Raw genomic sequence first — 12,657 nt, forward strand, 5'->3', positions numbered from 1 at the left:
CAGAATGGTACATGTCGCGAGTAAAATAGAACCATGGTATGTGTCATGTTGGGGGTACTAATCAATAGTAGCGAAGACTCACGGTGTTCCACACAAGATGGTACTAATCACAAGTATTGCAATACGTACAAGTAACGCAGACCTATGGTGTGTCTCACACAATGGCGCAACTCATAGTCAACGCAAACCGAGAAGGTTCCCCACCTAGGTGTACTAAACACGGGCGCCGGTATTCCCGTGGTGTTCCTCACATAGTGGGTACTAATCACAGGCAACGCAGACCCATGGTGCTGCTCATATAGTGGTACAACTCACAGGCTACGCCCAGACCCGCGGTGTTGCTCACATGGGTACGACCTACGGGTACTGGAATCCACCAGGCCAGGCTTTTTACTGCTACTAATCACAAACCTATTTCGTACCTAATTGCGTGGTACTACTCGCAAGTGCAGGCAACCTATGGTGTTTCCCGCGTGATGGTACGATTCAAAATTAGTTTCATGGTTCTAATTCAATCAGCCCTTGGTCGCCCCTTTTGGACGCCTCTTACGACAGGCAGGGGATACCGCGGGTGTATTCTACATGTGCGTCCCCCACCCGCAGGGGGTAGTGTGTTTGGTCCGCGAGAGGTATTTTATTTCCCTCAAGTCCGCCGGCAAGCCGGTTAGGAACCCCCTATCCGCCACCTGGGACGCGCCACGTGGGAGTATCACCTCTCTCCCTGCTACGCCTGCGTAGCAGGTTCGTGGTTGGAAGATATCATTAGTTGCATTTGCACGTGCATTAAGTTCCCGTGCATTGTCAGCTTCTATTAGAAGAAGGGCACCATCGGCGTAGGCAATGACATAATGAGAGCTTGAGTAACTATCGCTGACGAGTTTCTTATAGATATTAGGATGTCCAAATTGAAAATTTGGCTTAGGAGATTGTGACTATGCAGATGGTACATCACTCGATCAATCAGTAACTTCTCTAAAACCTTTCCAAGTACTGGTAATAGGCGGATAGGTCTGAAGGATTTAAAAGTGGGTATGGTGGAGAATTCTTAGGGTATTATTTTAACCATTGCAAGTTTCCAGGAGGATGGAAATACATTTAAGGATAAATATTTGTTGAAAAGGAGAATGAACAGAGACGGGAAACAGAATTCAATGTTTTTAATTATATTAGCTGATATACCATCCCAACCTGGAGCTTTCTTGTCATTTTGTAAGTGGATAATGCGCTCGACTTCTTGCTGTGAGAACGGTTCTTCATCATCAGCAGTGTCATGAGCAACTTCCGAGAAATCCCTGATGTTTTTTCTGTAAATCCGTGTCTTCCGCATCTTCCGGAAAGAAAGCATTGATTAAGGCAGTGGCAGTATCAGAAAAGGAAGTTGTAAAGCCGTTTTCAGTCTCAATGGAAGAAAGGTTATTGTTTGAATCGAAAGCGACTTTCAACCTATTAGGTCGTGTTACGTACATTTAGTACGTGTTGAAGAGATGTTAGGTACAGAACAAAAATGGCCAACCAGACACCAGTGGGATCCGAACCTACAACCTCCCGATTTCGCGTCGGTTGCTCTACCAGTTGAGCTATGGTGGCCTAGGCCATCTTTGTTCTGTTGGAAAGGATCTAAGCTACAGGTCTGGTACCGACGCGAAATCGGGAGGTTGTGGGTTTGGATCCCACTGGTGTCTGGTTGGCCATTTTTGTTCTGTACATAACATCTCTTCAACACGTACTAAATGTACGTAACACGACCTAATAGGTTGAAAGTCGCTTTCGATTACAATGTGGTCGTGAAAATTCAATATTCATTATTGTTTGAAGTTTATAGGCTCTGTGATAACCTATACACAAGTCCCAACGGGTTACTCTTGGTTGGAATTGAACAAAATTCTATCCATCTATTTAATTCGCTTTATTATTAAGCTTTTGTACTCTTCCTTTGTCGTCGAATATATTTCTTCGTATCTCCGCCGCAGAAGTGGGCATTTACAGCTCTTATATCGTCTCTGGCAAACTAGTACACGTTTCTGCATAATTGTAAGTTCTTCATTCCACCAGAAGTTTTTAACAGGTTTCTGAGATATTTTAGGTGAATTGCCTTCCGCAATTTTAATTGTAATGTTGTTTAATTTATCAACCACCTGTTCTAGTTCTCTCGCTGTATTGCAGGATGTATTTCTTGTTGTATATTTCGGAGGTTTCCTTCAGCTGCAAACTGAAAGTGACTCCCCTTGACATTTCTCGTCTTATATATTCTCTGTAAGTAATTGGAAGCATTAATTGTGGGTATTTATGCCGCTGGTTTTGACGTTACCATTATCAGTGCATGATCCGAGAGTGTTGACAAGTCACTTACTTTCCAGTCAAATATAAATGGAAGAAGCGAAGAACTGCATACACTTACATCTAGAAAGCTCTTGGAGTTACTCCGAGAATATGTAGGTTTAGCTCCTCTGTTTAGAACGGACAGATCATTAGTGCTACAGAAGTCGTGGAGAGTCTCCCTCGGGCTGCCCCAGGAACCATGCTTCGCCTTTATGTCTCCTATGATAAGCAGTGATTTCCCACGCAGATCATTGCATATTTCTTGAATAGCATTTAAGTCTATAGTCATGCCACACTTGGAATCCAAGTAAACATTGTGAATGTAAAGTTCATGTTGATTATAGGTTGTGCAAATAACAGTTCTGTCAGCAGAGCTGTACTGAGTTAACAAGATAACATTTTTAGACTGTCATTATAGCCGCTCTGAGTTTTTCTATAGGCGTGATATTTCTTGAACTATACACGTGAAAACCTTGATTGAAGCCCATTACTTTATTATTCCTTACATTTGGTTCCTGTAGGCAGATAATAGTTCTATCATTATGCTCATAATTTAGAAGCGGCTCCTGTGTAAGCACAACTGATTTGTGCAAATGTTGTTGGTATATTATCAACTCAGCCATAATTTATCTTCATTTACTAATAATAAATATTTTTCTGTAAATTTGGCAATCTGGTGATGTAGCAGGATGCCGTGTTTTCAATTTTTCTTGCTGTTTTCTTGTAGCTTGTGTTTTATTTTGAGACTTGCAGATGATGCATTCAATTTTAATTTTTTGCTTTTAGACTCGTGATATTTTGATCGTCCGCCTCTGTGGTGTAGTGGTTAGTGTGATTAGCTGCCACCCCCGGAGGCCCGGGATCGATTCCCGGCTCTGCCACGAAATTTGAAAAGTGGTATGAGGGCTGGAACGGGGTCCACTCAGCCTCGGGAGGTCAACTGAGTAGAGGTGGGTTCGATTCCCACCTCAGCCATCTTGGAAGTGGTTTTCCGTGGTTTCCCACTTCTCCTCCAGGCAAATGCCGGGATGGTACCTAACTTAAGACCACGGCCACTTCCTTCCTTGTCTATGCCTTCCAGTCTTCCCATCCTCCACAAGGCCCCTGTTCAGCATAGCAGGTGAGGCCGCCTGGGCGAGGTACTGGTCATACTCCCCAGTTGTATCCCCCGACCCAGAGTCTGAAGCTCCAGGACACTGGCCTTAAGGCGGTAGAGGTGGGATCCCTCGCTGAGTCCGAGGGAAAAACCGAACCTGGAGGATAAACAGATTACGAACGAACGAACGAACGAACGAACGAACGAACGAACGATATTTAGATCACATCATTCGACGAAACACTTAGTGTTGTGCCATCAGAAACTTACGATTTCTGCGTGGCTGAAAGTGAACTAGCACAGATTTAAAATTCATGGTTCCATTCGTTATGGTGAAACATTTAAGATCAAAGAAATAACTTATCGTGATCAAGCTGGGCTGAAAGGCTCAGTTTAAACGCCGGCCTTCTGAACCCTAGTTGGCAGGTACGAACCCGACTCAGTCCGGTGGTATTTCATGGTGGTCACATACTTTTAGCCTTGTATCGGTAGATTTACCGGCACCTAAAAGTACTCTTGCAGGAAAAAAGTTATGGCACATCGGCGTCTCCGAAAACAATATAAATGTAGTCAGTTGGACTTGAAACCAACACCATTATTAATTACAAATATTTCACGGTACAAGGCTCAGCTGGCAGTGCGTCGGCCTCTCACCGCTGGAAACCGTGGTTCAAATCCCGTTCACTCCATGTGAGAGTTGTGCTGGACAAAGCGAAGGCGGGACAGGTGTTTCTCCGGGTACTCCTGTTTTCCCTGACACCTTTCATTCCAGCAACACTCGCCATTCTCATCTATCAGTCATTAATAAATCACTTTGCGAGTGGCGACCTCATCGTACTAATAGCCTATATATTATTCATTCATTCCGTCCCTGGCCCGGTCAATGACTGGAAAACAGGTTGTAGGATTTCATTTTCATTTCACGATACAAGTGACTGTTGGAGCAGGATGTTGTACCTCACCTCCTTAGAATGTATGTACAGTCGAATCTCGATATGTCGAACCTCCATTAATCGAATTTTCAGTATCTCGAAATAAACTCCCCGGGCGTTTGTCCTATTCTTCGCGTGTATTTATTTCTCTATTACTTGAAATTCGGTTACACGAATTTCTCGATTTCTGGAAGCAAACATTTCCTCCCTGTAATTCAAATTTCGTGCAACACTAACTGTTTGTGGTTTGTGAGGAACAGTTAACAAGTAAAGAGAGAGTTACAATGATGCTGGGAGTTAATATGACTTGAAAAGAAAGACAAACTTCTAATGATCGGAAAATCGGCGAAGCGTCACTGTTTCTCAGGTGCGAATTAATTATCAGTCACGTACGAACGAAACTCCCGAAGTCGCGGATGACATGCTCCATTCACGAATGTCGGCTGCGTGGTATTGACGGGAAGTTTCAACGTGAATTGAGGAAAGGTTAACAGTAACAAACTAACGGATTTTTTCCAAAGGTGTTAGCGGAGGTATGTTTCTTGTTTCTCCACTGTATGTACTATATCCTCTCTTCTAAAACGTTACTACAATAAAGGTTATAATTAAAGTGATGCCGGAATAGTGTTTGTTTGTATATTTTTAAGTACTGTTAAAAATAATGTGTTCAGTACAATCCCGTGGATACACATGGTTCAATAATTTGCTATACTTGCTCATACACGGTATTCTGTATATCTTGAAATTTTGAAAATTTGAAATAAAAGTTAGCTCCCGACATGATTAGAAATACCGAGATTCCACTGTACCCTGTATGGTGAATTCTAGAAGTAATGAATCCACGTATTATTTTTAGCTTGCTACTGTATTTTCTTCTCTTTTACTCCGATGTAACTGCCATTTCAAGAAGGAATTTATTTTCTTTCTAATTCTTTGCATACTCATGTCTTGGACATCGTCTCTATTTGGAACTGATAGGCCGTTCAAACAATATACTCTATTTCAAACGCTCAATATCTGCGAAAACCCCCCTGTGGGTGGGGGCGGTAGAATGACACCTACGGTATCCCCTGCATATCGAAAGAGGTGACTAAAATAGGCCCTAGCGGTTATGTACTTTATAGCGTGGGTTGGTGACCATGGGCCCCTTAGCGGAGTCCTGGCTTTGCTTCCACTTACTTGTGCCAGGATCCTCACTTTCATCTCTCCTATCCGACCTCTCTTGGTCAACTCTTGTTTTTTCCGACCCCGACGGTATTAGAGCATTCGCGGCCTAAGGAGACTTTCATTTTCACGCCCGTCGTGGTCCTTGTCTTCCTTTGGCCCATACCTTCATTTTTCACAGTGTCGGATCCCTTCCAATTTTTCTCTCTGATTAGTGTTATATACAGAATGATTGCCTAGTTGTACTTCCTCTTGAAACAATAATCACCAGATTTTTAGAAAATTGTTCCCTGAGGATGATCTGGAGAGTCATAATCATAACGCGCATTAAATTGGGATTATTTAGTTATAAGTTCTCTATTGGGATATTGAAGAACGTTGAAATGAAATGGCGTATGGTTTCTAGTGCCGGGAGGTGTCCGCGGACTTTGGCTCGCCAGGTGCTGGTCTTTTGATTTAACACCCGTAAGCGACCTGCGCATCGTGATGAGGATGATATGATGATGAAGACGACATATACACCCAGCCCCGGTGCCAGCGGAATTAACCAATGGTGGTTAAAATTCCCGACCTTGCTGGGAATCGAACACGGGTGTCCTGTGACCAAAGGCCAACACGCTAACCATTTAGCCATGGAGCTGGACTTTAAGAACGTTTATTTAGAGTGATTCAGCAAATAGTGTTTTTATTGTAAGAGCATATCAATTCGTAATGGTGAATTACTCCTCCTCCTTTGAGATTCGTCGTCAAAACTTAAATATGACATTTGATTAATATGAGCCGCCTCTGTGGTGTAGTGGTTAGCGTGATTAGCTGCCACCCCCAGAGGTCCGGGTTCGATTCCCGGCTCTGCCACGAAATTTGAAAAAGTGGTACGAGGGCTGGAACGGGGTCCACTCAGCCTCGGGAGGTCAACTGAGTAGAGGTGGGTTCGATTCCCACCTCAGCCATCCTGGAAGTGGTTTTCCGTGGTTTCCCACTTCTCCTCCAGGCGAATGCCGGGATGGTACCTAACTTAAGGCCACGGCCGCTTCCTTCCCTCTTCCTTGCCTATCCCTTCCAATCTTCCCATCCCTCCACAAGGCCCCTGTTCAGCATAGCAGGTGAGGCCGCCTGGGCGAGGTACTGGTCATACTCCCCAGTTGTATCCCCCGACCAAGAGTCTGAAGCTCCAGGACACTGCCCTTGAGGCGGTAGAGGTAGGATCCCTCGCTAAGTCCGAGGGAAAAACCGAACCTGGAGGGTAAACAGATGATGATGATGATGATGATGATGATTAATATGATCAATACTGAAAGGAACTGAAAATTATGTAGACCTATACAAAACATGAAATAGCTTGGTGACCTGGGTTTTCTCTGACATTTTCAGCTGAAATAGGACTACATGGCACTACAGCCCTTGAAGGGCCTTGGCCTACCAAGTGACCGCTGCTCAGCCCGAAGGCCTGCAAATTACGGGGTATCGTATGGTCAGCACGACGAATCCTCTCGGCCGTTATTCTTGGCTTTCTAGACCGAGGCCGCTATCTCACTGTAAGATAGCTCCTCAATACTAATCACGTAGGCTGCGTGGACCTCGAACCAGTTCTCACATCCAGGTAAAAATCCCTGACCTGGCCGGGAATAGAACCCGGGGCCTCCGGGTAAGAGACAGACATGCTATCCGTACACCACGGGGCCGGCACCTGTACCGTATATTCAGTGAGTCAAGAATATTCGTTCAGGGATGAATAAAATATACGTACTGCGGATATTTAGTACTCGCTGTGAATGTGCTCCGGAAGAGCAGTGCTCACCTGTCGGCAAAGGAAGGAGCAAGTCACAGAGAAAATGATGTCTCACGTTCAGCTCTGGTATGGAACGGTCAAGTTCAATTTTTAACGTGGAGTGCAGGACAAGAAAACAGAGTCCACCTACAGTAGGAGCCTATCTCACAATTTTCAACCTTTACAAATAGGCTTATCTCCGTGGTTCAGGCGGCAGCGCGCCCCCCTCTCGCCAAAAGGCTCCGTGCTTCAAATCACCGTCACTCCATGTCAGATTTCTGTTGGACAAAGCGGAGGCAAGACAGGTTTCTCTCCGGGGATTCCGGTTTTCCCTGTAGTCTTTCATTCCAGTAATACTCTCCAATATCATTTCGTCTGTCAGTCATTAATCATTGCCCCAGGGCCCTGTTTCATAAAACATCTTTCACTAATATTATTAGTAAGAAACCAATAATATTAACTAATAATATTAGTATTATGTTTCATAAAATTATTAGTTAATAATATAGTGATAAGGAACGAGTGTAGGTATTCACCGTTCAATAAATGTTGCGTCAAAAACAGCCTGTACTGACATGTAACAAACATGCGAATACCGGTGCAATGGGAGATTTAGGTTAGATTACATAACTTTTGAGTATTTGCTTGATAGGATTTGTAGGTAATAGAACGTTCCACTGCAAGGAATGAAGCATAACCTTAAAATAGCAGCTTCCCATTGCACTCCACCGGTTGGTAGTGATACATAGTATCACTGTGTTTCTCTAGTGCAGTTCTGCTCGGACACTCCAAGTATCTTTTAAAATCTTGGCTTATATCACCAGTAAACCAAGATGATGCTGGTAATGATTATTGTTTTAAGAGGAAGTAGGCTACAACTAGGCAACCATCATCTATAACAACACTAATCAGATAGAAAAATGGAAAGGATCCGACATTTTGAAAAATGAAGGTATCGGCTAAAGAAAGGGTCACGAAGTGCGTGAAAATGAAAGACTCTCTCGGCCTCGCAACCTAATACTGTCAGGGCCGGAAAAGAACAAGAGTTGAACAAGGGAGGTCAGAAGGGTAGATGAAAATGAGCCTGGCAGAAGTAAGTTGAAGCAATCGCAGGACTCATCTCAGTGCCTCATGTTCGCCAACACACGCTCCCAAGTTGAGAGCCCTGGGGCCCCTTTTAGTCGCCTCTTACGACAGACAGGGGATACAGTGGCTATTATTCTACCGCCCCCACCAACAGGGGTAGTAAACAAAGATTTTGCTAGTCCATCTCAGAGATTTTTAAGAGCACATGAAATAAAAAAGTAAAAGGAACAAGGAGGGTTATAGTGTGCAAAAGGCTGCGAATAGTTGACACTTTAACTCAATCACTTTCCGCAAAGAATTGTTCTTCTCTCACATTATTTTCATTTCTTTTATCCATTTTCATATGTATTGAAGTCACAATAACGAAAATATCAAGTGAGCCTTTTGAACATGTGGATTAATAGTCGGTTGTAGTCAAGCATTAGCCTACTGCTAGGAACAAACCCGAACCAGGAACATATGCAACAGACCGATTCTCACTTCTATTTGTATCAGCTGACTAATGAACTAATATTATTAGTAAAGATATTTTATTAGTCATGTGTAAATCTTTATGAAACAGAATTTAGTTAACTAATAATTATAATACTATTTGCTAATGTTATTAGTTAGTTTTATGAAACAGGGCCCAGAGGAGTACGAAAGGCTTTGGCAGCCGGCATAATACCCATATTCGCCGCTAGTTGGGGGCTTCATTCATTCCATTCGTGACCCGGTCGAATAACTGGAAACAGTCTATCCCATTGTCGCCATAAGGTCTATCTGTGTCGGTAAAGCAAATAGTAAAAAATAAAATATTAAATAATCATAACATTCTACCGTAAAATAATGTTTACATTCTTAAAACTCGTAATTTGTTTCTGCAGTTTTAAGTCAAACTTGGAGTGTCAAAGCCATTGATTCCAACGAAACTAAGAAGGATGTTCAATTAATATATATTTCACTCATAATTCTGATGTGTTAAATTAAAAATTGACAATTCTACGTTTCAATAGAGACACACGTGAATAAAAATAGAAAATATAAAATAAGATTAAGCTGTCCAAATAAGCTACATTCACACTACGATAGAGAAAGTCTCCAACTGAAGGTCACTACTCTGTCCATTCAGCCAAGGAGCCGGACTAGACTCGTAATGAGGACTTGAGATGGAAAGTCCTGTTGAACATTATATTTTTGGAACTTCCTTTCTTTGAGTCATGATGATATGTTCAAGAATGCTCAAAATTACTATAATAAAACGTAGATGTGCGATATGTATAAATAATACAAATAATGTTATTAATAACAGGACTAATAATCTTTATCAATATCTGAATGGTCGTGTGATTAGTAGGCTAGGCGTCAACCTAGACCTTCGAAGTTGAAATACTGATAGCTAGTAGGGTGGAATTTCTCCCTGAAAATTCACATGCTGCTGTGAAGGACATCTGGCTGAAAATTAAGGCCAAAACCCACATTTAGTTACGTTTATATAGATACCCCACTAATATCTGGGATAAGCTGAGAAAATGTTTCAATTATATTGACAGAAACATGGTCATCACTTGAATGGAACTAAGTTGTGTCAGAGAAAATTGTTCGCCTTATTTATATACTTGTTTGGTTTGCTCCGTTACAAAATTTTGACCTATAACTTTGTGGTTTGATTTATCTTTCTACAATTTGCTTTACGTCACTCCGACGCAGATAGGCCTTATGGCGACGATGGGACAGGAAAGGGGTGGGAAGGACTCCGCCATGGCCTTAAAAAGGTACAGCCCCAGCATTTGCATTGCGTGCAAATGGGAAAGCACGTAAAACCATAATCACGGTTGTCGACAGTGTGGTTCGAACCCACTAGCTGCCGAATACTGGATACTAGCCGCGCTTAAGTGACTGGAGCTATCGAGGTCGGTCAGGTGTTGCCTTTCAGTCAACATTTGTATGTTGAGTATGCTATTGATACCCCATTTTCTCAAGATAACAACAGCAAAGTTCATCGGGTTGGACGCATATGAACACTTCACCACCCTACTTCATCTCGATTGGCCTGTAAAATCATCTGACTTCAACGCCATTGAAAATATGAGGGGCATTTCGGAACAGCGGGTAAAACTCCGACATCAGCATCTCAACAATTTGGTGGAATTTCACGATCAAATCCTCAGCGAGTGGCTAAACCTGGACGCGACGTACCTGAACAATCTTGTGGACTCACTTCCTAACCGAATCCAGATGGTTATAAAGTCCATATTTGGAGTTACAGACGGAGACTTAAATTAATTAATTAATTAATTATTTTTGTCCGGTGAGCTTATCATCGGTAGTTTCAAGCAGCAGCCTGTTAACGTACTGTTAGTACTGCAGAATGTAGTTACTATGAGCTCTGCCTTGAAGCTTTCCTGTTATGAACTTTTGAATTTACCTTAGCTATATAAAATATAATATGGAAATCAATATTATGCCATGTCTATCGGGGGTCATACCCATACAAAAGGTCGATTCTTCGGTCTCAACTGATGTAAGTTGATCAAAGAGTGGCAAAAAGTGGATTACAAAAACAAACTAACTTTTCCCCGGTATGTTGGAACCATGATTATATAATTTTTGCAGCATTTGCCTGGAACGTCAACTAGGCATTAAAGTTACTTAGAACGGAATAAAGTAGTAATAACATCTAATATTCAGCCCTTATGGGGAACTATTTATTAGATATATGCAAAAGTCCCAAAATCTTGGGAAATTTCATTAGAGTAGAAACCACTATATTTTTGTAAATTGTATCAGAAGAGTGTAACAGCGAGTAACAAACCATGCCCAGTCATGGAAAGAGTGGTCCATCGGCAATTCCAAGAGCTGAAAAGTACACTGCAAAACAAAAATGTACTAACAGTTCAACTTTCCTGTAACATTTCATTTATCACATAGTTATCACGTAAGTTCTTATTTAATTCATGAGTAATTTAACATATACAACCCATACCTGTTGTACATGAGGACATCTGGCTTCCATATCCGATGTGGTGGTATTCTTAAGTCTTTGACGCCCCCGAATTCCGACGAGTTCCATCTCAAATTTACGTCGTTCCACTCCTGTGAGAAATATAATTTTACTGTTACCAGTTCATGAAGATTATTTCATTATAAATAAATAAAATAAGTAACTAATAAGCGAGTACTTAAAATAAAATTGAATAATATGCATAAAGAAATAATATAAATAAAACTAAGAAAATTAATTGCAAAAGAATTAAAATATCAACCAGAATGGAGTCACAGTTTAGAAACAGCCCTTCATATTCCTTGTGTAAAATTATTACTTTTATACATTAACAGAAATTTAAGGCAGTATACCATAACACATTAAATCATTTGAGTCACCAGTTCTTCAAAGTAATTCGCGAACATATCTAAGACAAAGGAGTTTTCAAAAAAATTAATAAATAGACCGAAAATGTCTAATTAATATGTCTTATTATGATTTAATGTAGCTGGCCCCGTGGTGTACAGGTAGCGTGCCTGTCTCTTACCCGGAGGCCCTGGGTTCGATTCCCGGCCAGCTCATGGATTTTTATCTGGATCTGAGGGCTGGTTCGAGATTCACTCAGCCTTCGTGATTAGAATTGAGGAGCTATTTCACGGTGAGTTAGCGGCCCGAGTCTAGAAAGCCAAGAATATCGGCCGAGAGGATTCGTCGTACTGACCACACACGACACCTCGTAATCTGCAGGCTTTCGGGCTTAGCAGCGGTCGTTTGGTAGGCTATCGCCCTTCAGGGCTGTAGTACCATGGTGTTAGTTATGTTTTAATGTTCTAGATGGCATCACTAATGTTATCAAACGTAATCGAAGAAATATACCTGGAAATGCATCCCACTTATCCGTCTTAAAACCTAATTTTTCCTCGTCTCTAAGTAGAGAAAGTAATTAATTTCATTATGAATTCCATTTTCCGTTAGGGAGTATAAAAATACGCTGCCCATATAAGCTACAATCTCACTTTGATAGAGACGATTTCTAACATATAACTAGTTGATTTTTAACAACATTCAAGCTGTTTAGGCCTTTTTAATAGTGAAATTACCAGCGTTTCACCCAGTGTATCAGTGGGCTCTGCAGTTGGATTGCTACACCTTTCCAAGACGCTTGTGGCTAGCAGATATAGGAGGAGCGGCCGACCAGTTCCTGATTCACTCTCTCACTCTCTCTATCGCACACACATTACATCCCCACCTCTGTCTACGCGATGCTTAAATGAACAAACTTTGACACTCCAAAACGTGCCAAATATACCATTGGGCATCTAACTTT

General features: G+C 41.8%; 1 protein-coding gene across 1 annotated transcript in view; it reads right to left on the minus strand.

Moving 5' to 3' along the window:
* The window catches only part of LOC136872183 (neuronal acetylcholine receptor subunit alpha-7), a 324,332-nt gene that overhangs the window by 232,256 nt on the left and 79,419 nt on the right, over positions 1-12,657 (minus strand). Inside the window, exon 4 of the mRNA XM_067146019.2 lies at positions 11,331-11,440. Coding sequence (XP_067002120.2) covers positions 11,331-11,440 — 110 coding nt within the window. The remainder of the gene's footprint in view (positions 1-11,330; positions 11,441-12,657) is intronic.

The sequence above is a fragment of the Anabrus simplex genome, chromosome 4 (assembly GCF_040414725.1).
Source record: "Anabrus simplex isolate iqAnaSimp1 chromosome 4, ASM4041472v1, whole genome shotgun sequence".
Taxonomy (NCBI): Eukaryota; Metazoa; Arthropoda; class Insecta; order Orthoptera; family Tettigoniidae; genus Anabrus; species Anabrus simplex.